This window comes from Leiobunum rupestre, chromosome 6 (assembly GCF_980474605.1).
Source record: "Leiobunum rupestre chromosome 6, qqLeiRupe1.1.hap1, whole genome shotgun sequence".
In the NCBI taxonomy this organism is placed as follows: domain Eukaryota; kingdom Metazoa; phylum Arthropoda; class Arachnida; order Opiliones; family Sclerosomatidae; genus Leiobunum; species Leiobunum rupestre.
This window is the reverse complement of record NC_143389.1, coordinates 48,718,214-48,742,519: the sequence shown is the minus strand read 5'-3', so window position 1 is coordinate 48,742,519 and position 24,306 is coordinate 48,718,214. Positions and strand designations below refer to the sequence as shown.

Below are 24,306 nucleotides of genomic sequence, written 5' to 3'. Positions count from 1 at the left end.
TAAAAACGTTGCTCAAATTCAAACAATGGTAAGCGTTTAATTATTTTTACTCTTTCGATTTAATATTTTTTTTTACCTTAACGATAAAACGAAACTAAATTAGCTTGACAAAAAATAATAAGCAATTCTATTGTTTTAATTCTCTAGTTTATTTCTCCCTTAAAAATACATTGTCCTTCGCGATTTATCGTTTTGGGAAACGCGATTTTATATTGTACTAAAACGTGAAATAAAGAGGTCGGCGTTATTTGATCACGCGGTGTGCTCCCGATATAGAATCATATTTTCCATAGTTTCCAAGTCGATTTGCCACCTTTGGGCATTCCGAAAGTCCTTGGCCATCGTGAAGAGTCTATTCGGCGACCCTTGACCCGTGGGAATGGGTAAAACCTTCCTCGCTACCATGGCCAACCTGGGCCATCTTGATTCCCGAAGTTTCCAGTACGATAATGGGTTGTAAGTGGGGTTGGCGTCTTCCGTTAGGTACGATTCCACTTCCGTTTCTTGTCTGGGCTTCTTAATTGGTCTGCGTTAAAGATAAAGAGTCACTTAGTTCGTTAGTTTAGGGCTTAGTTTGGAAAGCTGACCTGTCCATATAAAAGGAGAATATTTTCTTGTTGGCCAGATCGTGAGCTCCGGAAGTGTCCACTTTGGGCAAAACGGAGGCGCTGGCGGAGGAAGGGACGACGGCGACCGAGGGCTGGCCGTTTTGTTGATAGTCAACGCTATCGAAGGCTTCCCTCAGAATTTTGATGGCTTCTTTACGGTTTGGCAGGTCGTGTAGGCGGATCGTGGCGCAGTCGTCTGCGGTCAAAATTACGAAAGTGCTCGGTTTTAGCGAGGTCAACCGCGGTCATTAAGATAAACGCGTTTCCAATCGCGTTAAATGGATCGGCTAATGAGAGCGAGATACGCGAATAGAGAAGATCAAAGTAAAGATAATTTAGGAGCCGGCTGGATGTGTGAAAACCGATTCCGTCCAGCGCGATTACGGCAACGGCGGCCGCGAAACGCTTTCCCGGAAGGCTGGACGTTTCCGTCGCTGGAATCGCGGTGGACTGATGAAAGCGCGGAGGGAAAAGAGGCGGCCCCGGAGTCATTAAGGCCGGAACGACGCCTCGGCTAATTAGATTAACGCGCTTACCTGGAAAGGCTGTCAATTTGAATCGAGGGTCTAAAATGGTCGCTAGGATGAAGACGTCGTGTTCCCTGATGCTTTTGCAGCGGCCGTAGTCGATACCCTGAATGACGCTGTTGGCCACGTTGCCGAAACGTTTCACTTCCTCCCGCTCCTTCACCGTGCAGATCGCTACGGAAATTCTCATTACTCGAGTGAACCCGAATGGACCAAAATGATCCGTTTCCCTTCATTCAATCGCGACTTCAAACTACCTTGGACAATCCCGCACATGGCCGGGATGACTAAGGACGCCAAAGTCCCTTCGGCTTGTAGAGTGTCCACCGCTTCGGAAAAGGGCGAAAACAGATGGGTGTAGAGGTCCCTGCAGTCGTAGAAACTTTCTTGGGTGGGCAGAGGGGGCGGACTGTCTCCGACGCCGCCGTTTTGCGCTTGTTCGTTCCAGGCACTCGACAGACACGTGGTTAAAGTGTTGTAGACTTCGTCCTATTCGTTATTTTAGAGAGGTTCTTTTTTAACTTGACTGGCTTTGGGCGTCGGTAGTGGTCATATTTACCTCCGAATACCACTGAAGAAGATCGATCTGGGAATTCCAATTCCTCTTGAGCGGCCCTCGGAATTTCCTGGGCAGATGGTCGATCAATTCGTCTCGCCAGCGAGTGTTGCGTCGAGCGTACTCCAAATTATTGACCAGATCAGCGATGATGTTTTTGGCGATAGGACTAGACTATTATATCGCCAATAACGAATAAAACAAAAAAGCTTTCAAAGAATGTTCCGGTTGTTTATTTGAAATTCCGTCAGGTCAAAGTGTGGCCGAATGACGTTCCGAAAAAGGGAAAAAGATCGAACTTACTTCGATGGCTTTCCGAACGACCCTGTGCAAGGCGTCGATGACGCTGGGAAGGTGTTCCGTTTGTAGGCATTCGAATTCGGCGTTGAGCGGGTCCTCGTGACCGTCCTCGGCGTCGTAGCTGTCGGAAGGCATTTCCGTTTTGCAGATCCTAATTTCCGCTCCCCCCGGAAGGTGCTTTTCCCGCTGTTCGTCCGTCTCCGAAGCGCCCATGAACTCTTCGGCGTGCTGCTGGTTCCTCCGTTCCCCCTCCGACGTCGTCGCGTCCGTCCCGCTCTCCTCCGTCGTTGACGTTCTCGCGTAAGTCTTATTGAGAGTCTTCCAGGCGTTTCCCGTCGTAATGGTACCGACCTGTTACCGAGATAACATTTAATATATCAAATATCTTCGCTCCTAAAATCTCTTTTTATGGAATAAAAATAGGCACTCTCCTTCCCGTTGGCCTACTTTATTCAAATCGATTCCGTATTGTCCCAAAGTGGCGGCGCAAGTAGGAAGTAGGTTTTCCGTTTCCTGCCTTTCGTTTTCGATGCTCGTAAATCCCAAAGTATGATGGCGTAGTTCCCATTGCTCGTTCACGAAGTAGCCCCTCAAGGCGAATAGGCCGGCCTCAGAGCCGCATTTCCCCCACACGTCCACGGTCAGGTGCAGGTTGCCGTCTTCCAGTTGACTCAACGCAGTTTTCAAAGGCGGTAATATCTGCGGAATTCGAGAGTTTAGGGCTGCTTTTCAAAAGAGTAAAAACGTCGCGACGGTAAGAATCAGCGCCAAAAAAGTATTAGGCCTAACGATAAGTTTTTGCGTCACGCAGAAAATGTAATGGGTCTAACGATAATTTTTACCCAGTGAAAACGAGCCTAATTGTTAAATCAGCTTTTTGGTATAAAGCTCGGACAGAAATTTGCATTCCTTATAGGAAAAATAGGATTACTTATTTTAAATTTATAGGAATACTAGCTTTAATACCCGGCTTCGCCCGGGGTCTTTTTGATTTGTACTTAATAAAAGTACGGCACCATAACAAAACCGTCTTCAGAAAACTTCGTATTTTTCTTTCTTTCTGATGATTCTCCCTAATAACTTTTGGGAGAGCTAACAATTTTCGAGATTTAATTTCCAAATGACTTGTGTTGAGTCCGTTGAAGAGCCCCCAAATTCGACCCATCTACCGGTCCGTCAATGTAGAGCCTAGGGGGCGTCCTTAATTTACGTGAGGCGATTGTGGCGTTTTACCGACCCGCCTCCCCCCTTAGTGAGATTTGGCTCGTCCCCCTCCCACCCCTGTAGAGTCTTCAACTGGGATAGAAGTTCCGACTTTAAATTCAAATGACCGACTGAAAAATCATTTGAATTCCTTTTACTAATTCTAAATTATGCGTAAATAATATGTCATGTACATATGCATGCGTTTAAATTATATATATTTTTTCTTTTTAACAATATAATTTTGACAGCGTTATATTTACGAATCAATGGTACTAAAGAAAGACTAAAGAACAAAGTAGTAAAATTTTCACTAAATGCGCGACATTTTTCAACACCCCCCACCCCTCCCCTAATATCACGTGAGATTTTTCAAAATGCGTATTTTTCGTGTAACTACGTTAAGGCCCAAACACACATACGGTTCGCAAGCGATTTCGCCTGCGAATTTTCACCCATGCGCCATGACTTCCATTCTATTTAAGTCACGCGACGCGACGCGATTTTCCATCGAAATTTCGCGCGCGAAGGCTATGTGTGCATCCTCCTTAATTTGCGTTGGATTTATTTATTTATGCTCAAAGGTGTTTTTGTGTAGGATTAGGCATATTTCAGTGGATAATCATGTTTTACTTAATTTTACCCAGTTTTATCACAATTTTACACTGTGTCTTGCGGGGGGAAAATACGTGATATTTACCGAAACCCCCCCTCTCCCCACGTGAGATTGGGTGAGATTCAACTTGACCCCCTCCCTCCCCTTAACACCTCACGTAATTTATGAACGCTCCCCTACGGGCGACTAAGATAAGCCCTTCCCGTCCAAACCTCCAGCTGAGAGGTGAAAGTCCAAAGTCGAGTAAAATAAAACTGAAAATTGAATTAGATTAATAACCATGTCAGGTATTTGAAATTAGCCGCGTTTAGTTGGAAATCAGGACCTGAACATTGAGTTAAAATTTCCAAGCTCTAGAGCTGACCGTTCTCGAGTTTTTAGGAACATGACATACAAATAAATAAATAAATAAAAGGACAAACTTTAAGACTTATAGTTATAGATAGGATTATAATATCTCCAAAGGGGCCGAATATAAGCTGAGACCGAAATGGCTTTAGGTGGTGCTACGGATCTAACGCCTATTACTGCTAATGCCCCACATCAAATTTTCAGCCGCAACCGTAAGAGGGCGTAGCGATAGCTTTCGATCGTTAATTATGCCTCTTGCTAGGTAAAAATTTCGTAAACTAACTTAAACTTACAGTGCCTTTCGAGATATTACGGAAGAATGTGATAATTCATAAAAAATAAGATTTCATAGAAATTATTAAAGATTCTAGGGACCATACTTGCCTCGCTTCCGGTTATTCCCGATAGCATTTGACTTAGCGTTCTTCTGGTAACTTTCGAGTACGTTTGATCGATGTTTTTGCAAAACTCCTGAAATCCGCGTTCTTCGACTATGGTCAGGGGTAACATGTCCGTTGATAACCATTTCAACACTGCTTCCGCCAGAATTCTCTGTCTGGGATGAGTGAAAGTTTGTATCTCCATCAAGGGACTCGTATTAATTACCGGAGCTACGCTGTTCGGCGTACTGGCGTTGCTGTGACTGCTAATTGACGGTTGATGGTAGTCTAGAGTGACGATATGATCCGTGGTTGACGGGTAAGGTCGTCCGGGATTCTGCACCTCGATGAACGGGTGTCTTTGCTATCGCGGCCGTTTATCGGGTTAGAATCGGTAATTTCCAACAGGCGGCGTATCTACTTACCCTCAGATGTCTGAGGAAATTGGAAGTGACGCCCAGACTTCCTTTGACGACGGTGCCGCATTCGTTGCATTTAGCACTGACGGCCCGTTCCATTTGCATGACGTCGCTGTAGTACTCCTCCAAGTACTTGGGGAGCGGGGTTCGCGACGCGTACAACGTCCTCGAACTTCCACTGGCCCGACTCCCATTATTGCTGTTGCTGTAGGAACTGTTGGAGGCGTCTTCGAACAGCAGTAAAGCCCCGTCAGTAGGACTCAATTCTAAGGCGTTCGGATTCATTTTCATTCAAAATCGAAAAATAATTCAAACTCGGAAATCGCGACTCAATTCGGAATTAATTCAACTCATTTGAGTTGAATTAATTATTTTAATTAAGTTGAATTGACGAAATTCGAGACTTAATTTCCGCCTAACTCGATATTTTATCAAAATGGCGGCGTAGCGACAACGGCGCATTCAGTCCCTTCGCAGAGTTCGCAGTTACCGCTACTGCTTCAATTCTCTCTAGCGCAATTCGAGTTTTACCCACCCACTTCGCCCGTACCCAGCCGCCACCCTCGACTTCCCTTTTCCTCTCCTAACTCGGCATTCAAAGGGCGAGACCCATTTCGTCGCTCCGGGGGTGAGTCAACTCAGACGCCCATTCAAGTGACGCCGGAGCGAGAAACGCGAGGGAAAGGGGGGAACGAACTTGATAACCCCCTCCGTATCCCCGGCGATCGAAGAAGGGAGGGGAGAGGGGCAAGAAAGTCTGAGTTCGAAGGGAACGATTTTGGGGGATATGAAATTTTGAGTGACCGTGTGGCGAATAAATCCCGGTTGGGGGGGATTTCCAATTCAAAGAAAACAGCTGATTTTAATTCGGTCGCGGGTGCCGCGCTCAACGGCGCCGCATTCTAATCGTATTTGGCTCGTTTCCAAGTTGATTGCCGACTCTATGGAGTCGAATTTGCCCCTTTGAGGCTCGCTTCCGTGGCTTTGAAGGTGAGAACGGGGAATTGTTATCTTTTGTCGTGGTATACTCAATTCAAACTTTTACCAATTAAGGATCCTTACACCGCAACCAATTTATACACGCCGGTTCATGGCTTACTCGCCTTCGTCGGTGTTCTAAAATAACCCGCACCAGGGCCGGACTAAGACCTTGCGGGGCCCGAGGCCCCAGCTAATTTTGGTGCCCCTTTCAGTGGCGAGCGAAGCGAGCTAGGCCCTCCCGCAATTTATAATTGACAAATGGATGGAAAATAAATTTCAGTGTAGACTTTACGGATATTTTAGTGACGTTAATAAATGATTGCTTTACATGGTATCGAAAAATGTGGATGCATTTATTAAAATTACTCTGGGAAAAAAATGTGAAAAGTAAATGATAAAAATTTTGTAATATTAATTTTTTCGAAGACTCCTTGTGCCCCTTGTAGGCTTGGTGGCCCAGGCCTAGTCGGCCTATTGGGTAATCCAGCCCTGACGAGCACCGTCGAGAACGGGCTTAAACAATTCCGAGCCGTTATTACGGGAAATATCTATACGTTTACGGAGAGTACCTTTTGGAGAAGGATCCAAATCCGGGCCCCAGGCTTTAAGGGCCCCGCCAATTTTGTATCAGGGCCCTCCGGTCGCACGTCCCCGGGCCCCGCCCAAATAATTTCTGGCCCCAAAAGAGCCCTTATTACTAGAAAGTATTATACGTTTACAGGCCTAAGGTGGTGCCTTGGGTATTCTAGCTGATTATTATTAATATTATTATTATAATTAAGTCCCTTTTAAAGAAGTTTCCCCGTGTAAATAATTCTTCGTACCCATGTCTCGGGCAACCTTTGGATGTCTATATAAAACTTTTGCGCAGTCGATAAAAATAAATCAACTTGGGAAATCTGCGGCACTTCCATATCGATTTGTCCGTTGAAAACGGACCGAAATATACTTACGAAAGAAACTATGTATTCCATCAAAAATGATTGTTGGGAACATTTCGAGGAGGCAGTGGACAAAAAAGCAATATTTACTCGTTTTCTTTTCTACGCGTCTCAAAATTCCTTTCTTTCGCCATCATTCGAAAGAAATGAAAGGCGACATACATGTATAGCGAATACATCATGATAAATTCATCGCTTTGGACAATTTGGCGCTCTTACCATTTGGGGAATTAAAAGCTACGAAATTGCTTTTGTATTATCTCCCGGTCGACTTTTGAGATACAATTAGTCGAATGTCACTTCTGGTTTCTTTGAAATGTCTGCCCTTTGTTCGGCGAACAAAATAGACCCCCCCCCCTCAGCGACGCCCTTTTTTAATCGTCGGTAGGACCCAAGCGGCGAAATAAAATAGCTTATTTTATTTTTATAGAAATGTTTTTTGTAGATTTTTTTAAACGTTGTATTTTCTCCCAGATGCTTAGAAGCGAAATTTGAATTTTTTATTACAATTTTTTTAAGCAGCGTAAAATGGCGCATCTGCGAACCAGAATTTCGGTTTTCTGTGTAAGCCCGTAATGCATTCCGATTTGCCTGGAGCCTTTTGAAGAAGAGACTGAATTATTTGGGAAGTCTCTTAATATACAATGTTTATTTTTCCTTGGTAGAGGGTAGAGTCTCCTTTTGCGGCTTGTTTATGTTACGCTAAGCCACTTAGCCCGGCTCTTCCTCGTAAGTAAATGCTATCCAACTCGGGATAGAACATTCGCAATCTCTCTTTAGCAAATAGATAATGTTTATACGACACTTTAGCGACGACACGAATATAAACCAAAGCCTCTTTGTCAGAATCGTCCGCGAATTATGAAAAGAGTCTGACCCTATCATCAGTTCTACGGCTCAACCTTTCATTAACTGAAAACTAGGAGCTACAAACGTAAGGAGAACGCGGCTAGCCTTTAAACACGCGAACGCAGTGTTGTGTACAAATTTCATTGGGCGAACCTTTACGCTAAACGTTTTACGGGCGGGGGGGGGGGAAGACAATTTCAGAATTTTCTCCTTCCGACGGCAGCAGGCGCTAAAGCGTCTAACCTATGAAAAATGTATACAAGAAACTGCACGACTTTTGACGGGTTGCGTTCTCCTTGTGTGGGGTGCTATTTTGGTCTAGTTGAAACCAACCTAGCAACTATCGTAAATATATCTCGCTCCCCTACGCGTTGGCCCGATGAATCGTGATCGCGCGTATGGCGGTTGGAACACTTCTACAGGCGGAAATAGGTCAAAATGTCTACTTTTTATCTTTTTTCGGGTTTTAAAATTTTCCTTTTTATTCTTTAACCGGTGGTTTTCAATCCATTTCCATTTCCGGGGGTGATTCCAATATTACGGAGAAATGGTTTATTTTGTAAAATATAAAATCGATAGCTCTTTCTATAAAATAATATATACGCATACATGTATAAAAAGTGTTATTTTTTGGAGCGCGAGCTCAACAAAAACCAAAATAGGCGCGCGCTCTCTAACTTTAACTGCACGATGAATCTAACGTAATCACGTGACCTCTCGGATTTTATATCAAGAGCTATTGGAAAACGAGTAGAAATTTTAGAATTTTGAGAGGACCAACCCGGCAGGATTCGACGTCACTCGTGAAATAAGATCCTTTTCCGAAAACCGTATCTGCGGGATAAGGGAAAGGCAAAAGCTATTTTTGGAAAAAGATGAGGCGATTTGAACAAAGACGTTTTCCGTAAATCCTCCGTTTTGGAGGGGGTAATGTTCGTACCGGAGAGCTCCCGAAACTATTCACATTCCTAGAACTAGTTTTAATTAAATTATCGGCGAATGAGAAAGAAAATTCGAGGGTAATGGGTCTTTTTTTTATTCTACTTAATATTTGTGACCTTTTATTACGAACGTATGGTTATAAATGTCATGTGTTCATGGTAGGGGTTACTGGACTTCCCCGCCTTCAAAGACCGAACACGACGGCGCATGAGTTTACCCGTCGGACGATTCTTGGATAATCGACGTTCCAGTACAGCTTCGACCTGCTCCAGCTGTAAGATCCATTCCTAACAACACAATATTCAAACTTTTTTTTCTCTTACGTTATCTACGCCATTCAGCATGAATCACACACGACCGAATTAAATCATTTGTAACTTTAAAATATCGATCACGTCGCTTTAAAAATGTTGGTTTAATTTCGCATTGTTTTTTTTAATTCCCCATAAATTGTCATTAAAACGCGGTTTATTTCTTTGGTAAAAGTATTATCTTAATGGATAAGATAAAAAGTAAATATATATTTTATTGATATGGATGTACGTAAAATTGTCTATTTATTCGTAAATTGCTTGGGGCAAAAAGCTGGTATTTTTTCCGAATGCGATAGTCATCTAGAGGGTTGTTTACGCGATAATCGCCAATCTACGAGTGGAGTTAATGGGTTTACGTATTCTCCAGGGTGGCTTCGCTTCTCTTTGCAATTCTTAGGGGTATTTTCGGATGGTCCAAGCCTTATAAAGCCGCGATAGGTGGTTCTAACGCGCGCGGGTATTCCCGTATTTTCGGCCGCGTACAGTGGGAAACATTGATTGGTGTCGGCAATGTTTTTCATCGTGAGCTCGGACGAGAATAACGTGGCATTGATGCTCGTGGTACGAATTAAGTAAAGTTTGCTGTTCCCGAACTGTGAGAGAAATGACGCGATGTTTTCGAGGATGGGGAATTATGAGAGGTCACGGAGGGATGATGGTTTTGATGGGGCGGTACGATGGCATCGCGCTAGCGAGTATATAAAGAAACGCGGATTTCTTCGGCTCTTCCCTATCACGAGGTCCTTACATCGTGATCGTCCATTAATTACGAAAACATTTATGTCAAACAGTGCCAAGAACCCTTTATTAGAACGCACGGATTAAAAAAAATCGAGGAAAAAAATTGAGAATGACTCTTTAAAAACGTGATGAAACCTGCCTTTTCCACTTTGCGCTAAATAAGAAATATGTGTTTTTCGAACTTTATTCTTTTTTAATCTTTTTCTTTCCGATTTTGATGATATTTATTAGTTACCCTTTCCCCATCAATCCCTCGATTTGTTCTCTCTTAAGGAAAGGCTTTGTTTTTCGGGGGTATTTTTGTCGTGATCTGTTTTATTAAGTCGAAATTAAAAGGAAGTAAGGGAAAGGAATAGTGTTTTTATTTTAAAAGCCCACCGCCTTTCTCTCTTTTTTAAATGGACGACCGGTGATTGAACCGGCTAATAATTGGGAACTTTTGCAAAACGTTTTCCGACGCGTGAATTTCTGATTGGGCGTACGGAACGTATCGGAAGTGGGCAGCGGGTGACGTCCGCCGGACAGTACGTAGTCTGTCGAAACTGCCGGACGTCAGTTTATCTTACATTGTGGCGAAAATTTCCCGCAGCTTTCGCCGGATTGTCTCCATTCTCCGTGCGCGATTTTCATTGTGAAACCGTTCGGCGGCAGTGACTTTTAAAGCGAAGCTAGATAACGCTTTTCAAACGTTCTTTTTTTTAATCAAATTACCATCCGCGTAATTTTTTTTTAATTCTTCGTTTTATTTTAATCGCGACCATGTCAGCGTCATACACGGACACGAGTAGTGACGATGAAGGAATCTCACCGAGAGAAAAAGTGCAAAAAAATTCGAAAGGATTCAGCGATTTCTGCGTCAAAAACATCAATCAGGCCGCTTTTGGACGCAGGGAAATTGAAATCGCCGAACAAGGTTTGTTTTTCCCGCATTACACGCTGCTTTCGATGTTTACCCTATAGCCTACCTATTAGATGGAATGCTCTAAGCCTCTCTTTCGCCGAGGCTAACATTCGCTTCGATATTTGACGTTATTTGTTTTGTTTTCTTTCGATTCTTTCTGGGTAGAAATGCCCGGCATCATAGCGCTGAGGAAACGCGCGGAGGAGGACAAACCGTTGAAAGGAGCCAAAGTAGTCGTGTGCACACATATCAACGCCCAGACAGCAGTGCGTGACGTTAAACATTTTTCTCCATTTTCTTGCTTTTTATCATCCTTTTTTTAGGGTTTCCTTTGGGCTCCTTTTCTACCCAAGCTCTTCTTTATTAATAGCAGTGTGTACGGATATAGACAGGCTTCTTTTCCTATTCCCATAATGTTACCATTTCGCGCGTTATTTTCACTGTATGGTACTCTACTAGAAACAGACGACACGCGACGAAACTAGCAAAATCGCGCTGCAAATAAAAGAAAAGGCTTAACTTTAAGTGGATCTTAAAATTCATTTTGCGCGTGAAAATACGCCGCCATGTTAGGGTATAAAAACACGTAAATAAGCATGCTATACCTCACAATGTAAAGGTACTGTCACGAGCTAAAACGTCTCTTACTTTGACAAGCCTACGAGCGCGCGCTACAGTCGCGAGGAATATAGCTTTTTCTAGAGCGCGTGCAAATCGCTCGTGCGAGGAATACACTAATAAAGCTGGGTCTTGTGACGTAAGAGCAACATTTTAACAAGTTGGGCAAGACCACTTTTTATTTTATAAAATCAACTATTACGTCGCAATGTTAGGAGGGTATCAAAGCGCGTAAACAAGCGCGCTAGCTAAATGTCGCACGCCATAAAGTAACTTTGAAATCGTACAATTCGTTTTCCTTAGTGCCCCTCAAACTCAAAACATTGTTTAAAACATGGTTCCCATGGCCAATTTCGCCGGAAGAGCCGCTGTACGGGTTTTGGAAATATCTGTATACTAGACAGGTTAAGCCACCCTTTGAAAACGTGTAAGGGAAATTTGTGTAGATTGTCACTATATACTCCTACAAGTTTCCCCGTTCACGTTTGGGTAGCTTAATCTGTCTATTCTCTGTTAATTTGTTTTTCTGTCCCGTATCCCCCTTGAACTCTTCTACTGACGTTATTCTTTTGTACGTTCCGAAATTCTTCAAAAGATTTTCCGTAAATTGAAACACGCGAATAACCGAAATCCTGACGAAATGGTCAGTGTCATTACCATGGCTGTAGCCTGTAGTCAATGACCGGTCAGTATTTCGAGAGCAAGAGTGTTAATCTTTTTGCGAGACAGTGTAACTCGAAGCTGTGTTAGAGCTCGGTCCGATATAAAAACTTAAATCCGATCTAGATTGTTCAATGGAACAATGTAACTAGGATCAGAGTGATCTGAGTGCAATTCTAGAGCGTTAAAGGAACACGCCATTTGAACTTTGCGTCATGATATGGAATGGAAACTGCAATTTTATGATTTGTTTGTGGTGGATATAAATATAATGGGTCATAAACTACATTCATAATCCCATTTTCTTTCCTGTTTGAGTTCATTCTTCAGGCCATGTAGCGGGTAACTCAATTTTATGTACTAACAAAGGTTTTTGGATTTGGCCAAATATACTTTTCTCCCCCTCCCCAAAAAAATCACTTCCCTACGCCCTATATTATCTATGGCTGAAACGCGTATTCACTCGTATTAAACAACTTCTTTCTGAAATTATCGCGGTTTTAAATAGATTTTATTTGAAATTCTTTCATAAGTGTCTAAGTTCCCTGTATTTTCATAATTTTTAGCATTTTTTAATTGTTTGTTTTATATTTGAGGCAGGTTTTAATTGAAACACTATCTTCATTGGGTGCGAGCATCAGATGGGCTGCATGCAACATCTACTCAACACAGGTTAATACCAAATTATGCTGTGCCGATTTTTGCAAATAAATTTAAAAAAATTAAAATATTTCAGAATGAAGTGGCTGCTGCCATAGCAGAATCCGGAATTCCAGTTTTTTCGTGGAAAGGAGAAACGGAAGAGGATTTTTGGTGGTGCATAGATAGGTGTGTTCACGCTGATAATTGGCAACCTAATATGGTAAATAATTTAATTATGCCAAAAATATAGATAAATAGTATTTTAAAATGCTTTTGTTTGTTGAATAGATTTTAGACGATGGAGGAGATGCTACTCATTTAATGTTAAAAAAGTATCCAGCACTTTTTAAAATGATCAAAGGTATCGTTGAGGAAAGTGTCACTGGTGTACACAGATTATACCAGCTCTCCAAAGCGGGTAAACTAACAGTGCCTGCGATGAACGTTAACGATTCCGTTACAAAGACCAAATTTGACAATCTATATAGCTGTAGAGAATCAATTCTTGATGCGTAAGAATTTCTTTTTTGATTATCAATTAGTATTTTTTGTTGAAATTAATTTAAATCTTTCACATTTATTTGTAGTCTGAAACGATCCACAGACGTCATGTTTGGGGGAAAACAAGTTTTAGTTTGTGGCTACGGGGAGGTGAATAATCTACTTTTATAAATGACTTTATACGAGGTACTATTCATATTAATTCTTGACAGTTCTCTTTCTTTTAGGTGGGGAAAGGTTGTTGTTCAGCTCTTAAAGGGATGGGCTCTGTTGTTTACGTTACAGAAATTGATCCAATTTGCGCTTTACAAGCTTGGTTAGTTGGTGCTCAGTGGATAATTTTTAAGGTGTGTGAGTCAGAGTACGGACTTGAATGAGTACCAAAGCCCTTTGCCAAGGCATAGAAATTAATCGAACTGGATTCGGTTTAAAGATGGTTTCTATGATGGAGCAATTAATTTAATTTAAAATAATTTTAATATAAACTTTATTTTTTGTTAAACTTATCATTTAGAAATTAGTTAAAAAATACTGATTTTTATTTAAACGGATTAGGATTAATTTTAGGACTTGAGCGAGTCCAATTTTCAAGGACTTGGGACAATACTCGCAACCGAAAAACAGGACTTGCGCACCCTTAATAATTTTTAAGATTTTCTCTTAACCGACATTTTCTTCTTCAGCATGGATGGCTTCAGGGTTGTAAAAATTAACGAAGTTATAAGAAATATTGATATTTTGATCACAGCTACAGGTGGGAATACTTAGTGAATGTATTTAATTTGGGGATGTGTTTTATAATATTTTTACTTTTTAAGGGAACAAAAATGTCCTCACTAGAGAGCATATGGATAAAATGAAAAATGGGTGCATAATTTGTAATATGGGGCACTCTAATACAGAAATTGATGTTGTAAGTTCCGTATTTTCCTTAATTCATCAAAGATTGATAATCTAACATTTAGAAATTTTGATTTTTCTCTAATTAGCAAAGTTTAAGGACTCCCGATCTGACATGGGAAAAAGTTCGTTCTCAAGTAGACCACATTATTTGGCCAGATGGGAAACGAATAATACTTTTAGCTGAGGTAAGATTTACAATCAATGACTTATTGGATTGTTCAGTGTAAAAATGGTTTATTCTGGAATATTAGGGTCGTTTGGTCAATCTCAGCTGCTCTTCCATTCCATCATTTGTAGTTTCAATTACTGCGGCGACGCAAGCTTTAGCCTTGATAGAGCTTTACAATGCTCCCAGTGGAAGATATAAGAGTGACGTTTACTTACTACCCAAGAAAATGGGTAATTTGAACTGAAAATGACTTATGGAGGTTGTCTTGTTAAGTCCTTTTTTTTCTATTCTAATTAGATGAGTACGTTGCCAGTCTTCATCTACCAACATTTGACGCTCATTTGACTGAGCTCTCGGATGAGCAGGCCAAATACATGGGACTCAACAAGGCAGGGCCTTTTAAGCCAAATTATTACAGGTACATCAAATCATTTGGGTTTAGCGTACCTTGTATTTATATTAACTAAAGTTGAAATATATCTATAGATATTAGACGCATCATCGAACGAATCTAGGCTTCCAGGCAAAATGAGATAATGGTGATGCTGGAAACTATGTTGCGTGGGAAAAAGTTTTTGAAAAACCAACGACGATATAGTGTTTATAAATTAATGGGGAGGCGGAATTTATGCACATATTGATGACATTTAGCTGCGTTGCAATGAAATTGCGTTGCCTGACTAAATCTCAAAATCTTAATGTGTTTTGAATAATATAACTTTCATCTCGGCATAAAAATTTCAATTAGTACCAGTATTTCGAGAGTTTTATATTATATATATATATTTAAATAATAATTAGATACAATATTTTTGTTTTTAAAGAAAATTAACCGCTATAAACCTATTAAATTTATCATCCAGTGTATTACAAAAATGAGATGTTAGGTGTATTAATATAGTCAAGGTTCAATTGAAATTTCTTTTTCACATTAAATATTACTTTTTGGTCATTGACATTAAAAATTTTACTTAGTATTTTACAAGGTCTTAAGAGTAACAGTAAATGACTGTTACTACGCCTAGTAAAAAGGTTAAGCTAGTTCCCCATTGACTCTGTAATGTATTGATTTAATAGTCTCAATGAGCAATTAGTGTTATTAGAATCGTGTCGGAGAAAAATTATTTTCAAAATTTAGGAAATTACAAAAGTTTAAAACTTTAAATTCAATAGCAATTTTCAATTTTAACCATACCTAATGAAAAAATAGTCTTGTTTTATAATAGTTTGAATTTTAAAAATACATTATCGTGATTATACGCCATGATTAGCTCTGGAAAAATTTTCAAGACTCATAACTTATAGTTTATTTTTCTTATGTTGAAAATTTAAATATAAAACATTGTCATTCCAGAATATAACCACCTTTTTTTCTTTGAACAAACTTCGAAAAATAGCTATTTTGAACTAGGTAATTAAATTAATTTATCAATGCCTCGCCCCTTACGAAATAGTTTTTAAACCTCCATAGTCCGTCCAGTAATGGAACGAAACATTTTATTTACGAATAGTAACCGAATAACCTTAAATTATATTTAAAGAAGAAATAAAAGGAAATATAAAGTTTATTAAAAAGTTCTTCCAGGTTGGATAGTTTTAAAGAGCCCAGTTTATTTAGAATGGCGTGAAAATAGCCTGGTAAAAGAATAATGGAAATAAGTAAAGAAAATTAACATTTAGCCTAAATTTTTGCGTCGGAAGAAAAATATCCCTTCTGATAGGAATAAAAATAACTGTACAGGATTATATTGAGATAAATTGTAAGTAGTTTAAATTTATGGAAATAAAAGAAGGTATTAATGTTGTGATTTCGTAATTTTTGACATTATTTTTAATTTGGTACTTGAAATTGGCTTGCTTTTGTAATTAACTTTAATAATAATAATAATCAGCTATGCCCAAGTCATCTAGCGACTTTTAATGCCTTCAATCTGGGTTACTATGCATAGGAGGGTGGTTTCTTAATCGAAGGTGGCAAGCCCTTCATGTCACGTGAGCCAATAACTTTCTACACTAACTATTACCATTAATTAACCTCTTCAAGTTATTATGGAAATTCCCTTTCACCAGTGGGGAGAGACCTTGCAAAACTCATCCTAGAAGGAGTACAGTAGTTTGGAATTTCCACCCAGTGCCACAAGCTGGGATTGAACCTGCATCCCTTTGCTGTGAGGCGAAAGTGTTAGCCACTCCACCACCAGGGCTGGACACAAGGCATTTGACTGCTAAAATTAATCTAAATCTGGGGGCTCACTAGTCAATTTGACTAGTGAAAATTTACCTAAATATTCATAAATAATGGCGTATCATAAATTCATGAATCCCATTTTGTTTTAAAAAAATCACTAAAACAAGTGATAATAAACTCCTAAATTCTGACGGGTGACGGGTAAAGCATAATGTTGGCTGTCCTTATTGTTTTTATACACTCTTTTTCGCTGTCTTTTCGACCCCTCTTTTTGGCCGCCCGCTAGTCGGCCATTACCTGGAACCACCGGTGGGGGATCTAGGTTCGGGTCTTTGGTCCCAGGATATGGAGAATGGGGGTTAAGGGGGTAAACTCAACATAAACGCGCCTAGCAAAATTAAAAAAAAAAATCCTATACCTCGGTCTATACGGTATACCATCATTTTACCCCCACTATAGTCAGTAACTACTAAAATAAATTAAGATAGGAGGCTCACTAGTCCGGCCATAGATATAATAAATGTATATAAAGGTCTAGATAAATTTCGGGGTGTCTAAGCCTAACATAAAATACGGAATAATTGACACCGAGGAAGACAAGCGACCAAGAGCGCGAGGTCTCTTAGCATTTTTTAGTACTAAGTGCTTGACCTTTCCGCAGGCCGTAGTCTTTAGACACCATCTGTTGGTGAGTTTTAGTATAATTTTTAAGCATGAGACAATGGCTCTCGCGACAATAGCACGAGCTTTCTTACCGATAGATAGCGTAATATCAGAGAGGGTAAAGTCGCTTCGCTTAGCGAAGCGGCGACTTTACCCTCTCTGGTAATATCCTCAAAATTGAGATGTTTTAAAAAAGATAAAAAAAGCACATGCGGCGTCTGTAAGCGCGCGCCGCGTTTTAAAAGTGGTTAATACAATAATCGTTTTAAAATAAGGAACGACGGTTTAATTTGGAACTCATAAAAATACGCTAAGCCTAACATCAAATAAAAACGGAAATTCGTATAAAGAAAACTCTCATCGATAATATTATAATGGCGACGGAGAGTTAAATAACCCACAACTTCATCAACAATCAACTTTATCAAGTCTTTTTCAATATCTATCCAACCATGGCCATGGCCAATCCGAATTTTCCACCTTTCATCGTCTCTGAAGACAGGGAATCACTGTCCGCAGTACCCCCGCCAGGAATTTTTAACACACAGGCCCGGTCTGATTTAAAGGACCCCCCCCCCCCTATCTATATATTAAAGGTTTAAAGGTTTTTTTATTTAGCCGTACAAATGTACACCCTTTTGTAACAGGGCGGCTCCAAAATTGGCGCACAGCACAGCAGGTAATAAATTTCCAGTGTTCAAACGAGTTCTTACTCAAAAAATAGAATAAAATAAAATAAAATAAAAAAACACACAAATTATAAAGTAACTTTGACAAGACACTTTAGATAAAATAATTCCTTTTTGTGTTAAAATACTAAGTTATCCGGAACAAATTATAAGTTCTCCGATACAAATTATAAGTTCTCAGGTGCTAATTATAAGTTCTCAGGTGCTAATTATAAGTTCTCAGGTGCTAATTATAAGTTCTCAGGTACGAATTATAAGTTCTCAGGTACGAATTATAAGTTCTCAGGTACTAATTATAAGTTCTCAGGTACAAAATAGTTTGATCTTTTCGCAACAGCAGAGTGGTAGAGACTAGGTAATATTGCACCACTGTTTCTTTATTTGACAAGTTTAAAGGGTTTTCCTAACATCATCGATACTCCACTGTTCACCAGTAAGACCTAGATAAATATCTTCGTCGACCTGGCCACAAAGTTTGCAAAGCGGAGAACGAGATGGAAGACCCAGCAATTCAGTTTGACGGACTCCTGTGAGGAGGGCTCCTGTACGAGCCTGGAAAACCAAGCCACTACCCCAAGAACCATTATAGCATTCCTCTTTAGCTGGCTGTTTTTTTGCCTTGTAATAATTTAGGCTTTTCTTTTGCCGAACCTCAGCTTTCCACTTGATTAATGCTGCTTCCTGCACTTCCTTATCAACATAGGCTGTCCACTCCTTATAAGAGTTGGCTTGTAACCTTTTAGTTCCAATAGAGTACTGCTGGTCAAGTCGCTCTACTGCTCGTGTCCACTCAGTATTGGCACCCATTTCTCTGACATATTTATAGATTTGGTGAGCCATACGTTCTTTCTCCATAAACTTGAGTCTACCCAGGAACTTAATTTTACTTCGGGCTTCTCTAGTAGTCATGCTGTTCCATCCCATCTCGCCATCGATTGCCGCATTAGCAGAAAAAGGGCCTGCATTCAAAGCTGTTTTACCAACTAGTCTTTGGTATCGTTCTAACATTTATCTGGTAGGTTTAGAATAACATACAACTTCATTTGCATAAGTTAGCAAAGGAACTGCCACACTTTTCCAAAGCGTCCGTGCGACTGAGTATTTATTGTATGAGTTTTCTGCTAAGTTGCGGACTGTCCAACGCATTTTATTGCATTTTCCAGCTACCTTGCTTTCCATATCCTTTAAATAAAACTCAGCGTTACTAATAGAGACTCCAAGGTACGTGTAGTTAGTCACCGTTTCCATTTCTTTCCCATCAAGGGTATATGGCTTTAGAAGAGGGGTTTGAGTGTTCAAAGACATTGAATTTGATTTTTCCATACTAAAAGTCAGATTTCTGCTCCTTGCGAAATCCGAACAAAGGTCCAGGAGATTCTGAAGATCCAAAGGATTATTGGCAAATAGGACAATGTCGTCCGCATAAAATAAACAAGGTATGGTGAGATCTAAATTTTTGAGGTGGATAGCCGGGTAATGTAGCGCCACAACCAGAGTTCAGAAGACTATGTGCCAGATCATCCAGATATAATGTAAATAACACAGGAGAAAGAGGGCAGCCTTGCTTCAGTCCAACCCGACTATCGATTTCATCAGTCAGTACTCCATTAAGGTTATACGTATATTTGCATTCCTTATACAGCTCCATAATTCCATCTCGTAACGCAGCAGGGACAGCTTTGCTTTCCAAACATTCCCATAGCTTACTTCTATTTACGCTATCATACGCTTTTTTAAGGTCAATAAATGCAATTTCTAGCCGGTTTGACCTTTGCTTTGATAACTCAATTAATTGCGTTAGTATAAATAAATGGTCGCCCAGAAAACCACCCTGCGCTTCACTCAAAATTCGGTTAGACTCTAAAAATCCAGCAAGTCTATTTTTCAGTAACATAGCGTATATCTTGTAAATGACTGATGTAATGGCAATTGGCCTATAGGAATCTAGGTCGAAAGCATTTTTTCCTTTTCCTTTGAAGATGGTAGCTACCCGGGCAAGAAACCAGGACTGGGGTAGTACTTTATTCTTCCTAATAGAGTTCAACACATGACAAAGAGCTGATCTAGCGCCTATCCCCTAAATCTTCAGACACTCTGCATATATGCCATCCGGACCTGCGGCCTTTCCCTTTTTTAAATCGGCAAGTACTTTATTGAGCTCCACCATTGAAAAATCATCATTATATGTAAGGCCTTGAGTTCCATCATCAGAAAAATAAGGCACAGTTGAGGGGGAGTGCATGTTAATTTTAAACATTTTAATTTTGAAATGTCCGATTTTAAAGAATTTTCTTGACTATAGTTAAAATTTTAAAATTATGACACTAATATGATACGTTAATTTAAAGGTTTTCTTAGGAAAGATAAAATTTTCTGCCCTCGCAATTTAATCAAAGAATGATACTCTTCGATTAGAGCTTTTACCAAATTCGTCAACCACTAAATTTGGGTTTTCTTTTAAACAATTCGACAAATCCCGATTAATGGACTACGTAGCCAGATTTGAAAGTCTAAATTCCCCCATAGTTGTTCGAAGACGTGTTTCTATTCTTTTCAGGGAACTGAAACTTCTTTCTGAGATGGTGTTTGTGACAGGAATGCATTGAACAACCTTGTAGTACTTAACAAGGTCAGGGAAGCCATCTTCCATGGGCATTAAATATAGTGGAAGCAGTCGCTTACGCTGTTAAATTTTTTGGGGATAATTAGATTTCTCGCAATTTTAATTTGACTTTTTAGGGAATCAAGGTCGAAATGAAACCTATCGTATGTGTTACAATGTGTTAGGATATCGATTTCGTATAGGAAGTTCTCAGAGTTAGGGTCAGACGCCATGATACCATTATATAGACTAGAGTTTTGTAATAGCCGGATTTTCATTTCAGAAATAAATTTGTCTATTAATTCGAAATAGGTGGACCTCATCTGGTCAATTAGGGTTTTTGCTTCAGTTACCCTGGTCCCCGTTGTAATTGTTACCACACTATGTTTTAATCTCCTGTTAGGGATAATTTTACGTTTACGTAAAGCTAATGGTTACGGTCAGGTACTGCAATAAAAGCCGATTTTAGTAGCTTCTTCCCAAATAGAATCAAAGCGTCCAGAGTTTCTACAATCTTCTAAGGTCTTGACAGTAGCTTGGCAAATGGCAACGGCTTCCGTAAAAATAACTTTGGAACTTTGTAAATATTCCGACAGGGAATTTGTTACGCCTAATACTTCGTCTAATGCAACGACTAATATTAAGTTGTTAAAGTTACGTAATTGGGATATATACCCACGACACTCAGCAGCCTCGTCGGGTTTTCCGTTTTCAATCAGATTATCTAAAGTTAAAACTACGGAATCGAGTCTATTTCTAAAATAGTGAATCCCTTTTTTTTGCTCCACCATCGAGTGTCGCAGCTTTGTGGCATTTTCAGTATGTCGTACCCTAGATCTTTTTGAGAGTTTTCAAAATATTCACTTCTAATAACCGAATTGCTTTGAAAGTTGTAAATGGCTTGAACCAAACCAAGTAATTCCCTAACTGTCGATATTTTGGAGCAACAGTCAACTAAAACTAAATTTAAGCGGTGGGCGTAGCAATGAACGTACGGACAATGGCCACCTACTGCTTCTTCTACTTTAACCCTTACTCCTTTTACGTGTCCACTCATTACACTAGCTCCATCATAAGTCTGTGCAACACAATTCTCCAGTTTGAAACCACCCTCTTTTAAAAGATCTATAATTGCCAAGCTGATACTCTCAGAATCAAACTTGTGTAAATCTGTGAACCCTATAAATCGTTCTACGACACCTATTTCTGCTTTAGTATATCGAATACAAAGACTTAACTACTCAACTCCCGCGTTGTCTCGTGTTTCGTCAGCTATTACTGAGTAGAATCCACCGGATTCGTTGACCTCTTGAACAAAAATTTTTATCACTAAACTTGCACAAATGACAATTATTTCGTTTTGTATGGTGCTGTGCAAATATTTGGCATTATTCGGCATATTATCGCACTTGGCTTTTAAATCAGGACATTTTCTTTTTAAAAGATCTAATATTGCGATAAAGTTTCCCCTATTCCCAATATTGTCGGCGGATGTGTAAGTGTTCCCCTGAAGTGCTAAATCTTGTTGGGCACATAAAATAATCACTTACACGTGTGTAGATAGGACCTCTCAGTTTCTAATAACGTCTAGTCTATGGTGGTCGTTAACCTGGCAAACTATTGATCCACGGGATTTGGATTCCATGTAGTCTAAGTACATTTTGTAGGCTAGTTGGTGAGAAGATTTGTTGGAAGTGAAGTGTTCTTCGAATTGTCTCCCCATGTTTTTCCAATCCGAAAATCCCTTTAGAAATGCAGAGTTTCTACTGCCTAAAAAATGACGGCAACAAAAACAATACACTGCATCTTTTGCAACTGAATATTCAATCATTTTTTATTTGTCATACCAAGAAGAATTGAAACCTCGATTTTCACCGCCAATTAATCTTTTAGCACTTGCTTTTAGGAAAAGGATTTATTTTAGGCTGAACTGTAAGGCAATCTTTATCTAGACTAATATCCAAGTTATTCAACGCGTGTAAGCCCATTTCTTTTGAATTGGACACGTTGTTTGATGTATTTTGTGCGTGGTTAGAGTTGGGGTTTGCAATTACTTCTGCAATTTCTCCTTCATGAGTTAGTTCCATTTCCATATCAGTACTGACGTTTGGAAGAACTTCAGCAGTATTACTAAAACAGAGACTGTTATCCGTCCCCAAATATTCTAAACCCTTTCCCAATTCTTTGACTAGGTTTTTCTCAGAACTATAGTTATGGCTTTGCGCCGACGATTTCAAAAAACGTGCCATTGCACCTTTCTGACTACTAACGAAACTATCTTCCCTTTTCCGTTTTTCTCGTTTTTGGGACCCAGATAAAAATTTTCTGGTACTCATATTTCAAAATGCTACTATTATATACTAATAGCGAAATAACCTTAAAAAGGTTTAAGAAAATAAAGCTTAGTTAAAGCTATGTAGTCTTCAAACAGACTTTTTAATAATACCAGCTATATCAAAGCCCTGAAAAAAGCTGTTTGAATATTTTTTCCAGAATAGCTAATTAGCCTTGAAAAAGGCTTTTTGAATAATTTAGCTAGAATAGCTAATTAGCCTTAAAAATGGCTGTTTAAAAATTAGCTAAAATAGCTAATTAGCCTTTAAAAAGGCTGTTTGGCAAAGTTAGTCTCGGAAGAAACTTTGAAAAAATTTGACTGGGAGAGAATCGAAATTGAGAACTACCTGTTTGTTCAGGAGCAGAAAACGAAATGAAGAAACACCCGTTATCTGGGACAAGTCCGACCACCGAAGGTCTAGGTCCTTTCTCTACGATCAGTGGTCACTGATATCACGTGATTTCGCAAAAGGGACAAAGTGTAAAAAAGAAAAAACCCTAATCCCCAGGACGCTCTCTATTCAAAGTAGTGACTGGTACGATTCTTTACGCTTCGACTTCAACTCCGCGGGGATTTCCCTTCGTTTAAGCGTTGCAACGGTTTAAGTCGTATTAAAGAAATCCAGTTTCTCACTTTATGCCCCCTTTTGTAGAATTCCTAGAATCTAAGAAGTTAACTCATATAAATATCTAGGTCTTTGGTTCGACCCCCGACTCTCATGGAATACGCACACTGATAGCGTAGCAAAAAAACTTTCCTTCAATATATACCTAATGAATCGTAACCAAGCTATTTTGACCAAGAAATATCTATTACAATTGTACTACAGTCTTGTATACCCTCATATTTATTTTTGCTTTTTTATTTGGGGAAACACATCAGATATGAATCTAAATCGCTTATTTAAGCTTCAAAAACGGAGTATCATACTTCTCCATTATTCAAATTATTAAACCTACTTACAGTATACCACATTTTTAATTACTGTTGTTTAATTTTTATGTATAAATCACTAGTAATAAACATGTATAACCCTTTTAAATTCAGTGCTCTATCGAAATATTTTACGCGAAATAATTACATCTTAGAAGTTCCCTTTGCCAATACCGAATTAAAACGAAACTCAATCTTCTGTAAATCAACCGTTTTATTTAACACCCTTAATATACCCACATCACAAGGTTTGCCGTTCTTTAAAAAAAATGTCCGAACTTATTTGTCCAGTTTGTAGATTTATTTTATTTTTTTGAATGTAAATAGTTATTTTTCCCCCTTTTTCTGTGAAAACCATGTATGAAAGCTGTAACTTTGTATAAAAACGCCTTAGCGTGGCCTAAAAGTTGTCTCACAACTTGGCCATATAACAATGTAGTCTCCACTAATTTCCAATAAACCTATTATTATTATTATTATTATTATTATTATTATGTTTATTGTGTTGGTTGGAGTTAAGTTATCACTGAGGCGAACAGGTGGTTTTTTTTGGTGCTTTCCTTGCACGACGGACTTCCCCATCCCAAGCCAGTCTTTTGTCATATACTCTATATCAATGTTAACAGAGTACACTACCAAAAGCAAAAACCACAGAGTTCGCTGCCTTTTTGTGTACTCAAGTAATATTGATTTCGAGTATAGGTGGTTCAAAAGAGAACGTTTTGTTAGGGCCATTTTGGACTCTTGGAAATTGGAATTGAATGGGAGTTCTTT

At 39.5% G+C, this 24,306-nt stretch overlaps 2 protein-coding genes across 7 annotated transcripts in view; one reads left to right on the top strand and one right to left on the bottom strand.

Moving 5' to 3' along the window:
• LOC149941316 (adenosylhomocysteinase-like 1) overlaps nucleotides 1-15,927 on the top strand; it is a 92,146-nt gene extending 76,219 nt beyond the window's left edge. For 4 of the 6 annotated variants that reach the window (XM_090178646.1, XM_090178644.1, XM_090178641.1 and 1 more), the window contains 13 exons: nucleotides 10,495-10,641; nucleotides 10,795-10,895; nucleotides 12,508-12,579; nucleotides 12,644-12,769; nucleotides 12,838-13,061; nucleotides 13,137-13,200; nucleotides 13,278-13,366; nucleotides 13,734-13,804; nucleotides 13,869-13,963; nucleotides 14,040-14,138; nucleotides 14,205-14,352; nucleotides 14,420-14,540; nucleotides 14,609-15,927. In XM_090178646.1, coding sequence (XP_090034772.1) covers nucleotides 10,495-10,641; nucleotides 10,795-10,895; nucleotides 12,508-12,579; nucleotides 12,644-12,769; nucleotides 12,838-13,061; nucleotides 13,137-13,200; nucleotides 13,278-13,366; nucleotides 13,734-13,804; nucleotides 13,869-13,963; nucleotides 14,040-14,138; nucleotides 14,205-14,352; nucleotides 14,420-14,540; nucleotides 14,609-14,615 — 1,364 coding nt within the window. In that variant the 3' untranslated portion in view covers nucleotides 14,616-15,927. Of the gene's footprint in view, nucleotides 1-8,732; nucleotides 8,751-8,835; nucleotides 8,948-10,494; nucleotides 10,642-10,794; nucleotides 10,896-12,507; nucleotides 12,580-12,643; nucleotides 12,770-12,837; nucleotides 13,062-13,136; nucleotides 13,201-13,277; nucleotides 13,367-13,733; nucleotides 13,805-13,868; nucleotides 13,964-14,039; nucleotides 14,139-14,204; nucleotides 14,353-14,419; nucleotides 14,541-14,608 lie in introns of those variants that run through there. The other 2 variants (XM_090178647.1, XM_090178645.1) reach the window with 2 other exon arrangements.
• On the bottom strand, nucleotides 147-6,937 carry LOC149941317 (zinc finger BED domain-containing protein 4-like). The gene is made up of 10 exons (XM_090178648.1): nucleotides 6,895-6,937; nucleotides 4,967-5,226; nucleotides 4,546-4,905; nucleotides 2,439-2,690; nucleotides 1,995-2,342; nucleotides 1,695-1,865; nucleotides 1,393-1,624; nucleotides 1,145-1,309; nucleotides 588-804; nucleotides 147-526 (listed from the first exon to the last, which is right to left on the bottom strand). The coding sequence occupies exons 1-10, from the start codon at nucleotides 6,935-6,937 to the stop codon at nucleotides 253-255; spliced, it is 2,322 nt and encodes a 773-aa protein (XP_090034774.1). The 3' UTR covers nucleotides 147-252.
• Nucleotides 15,928-24,306: the final 8,379 nt, after the last annotated feature.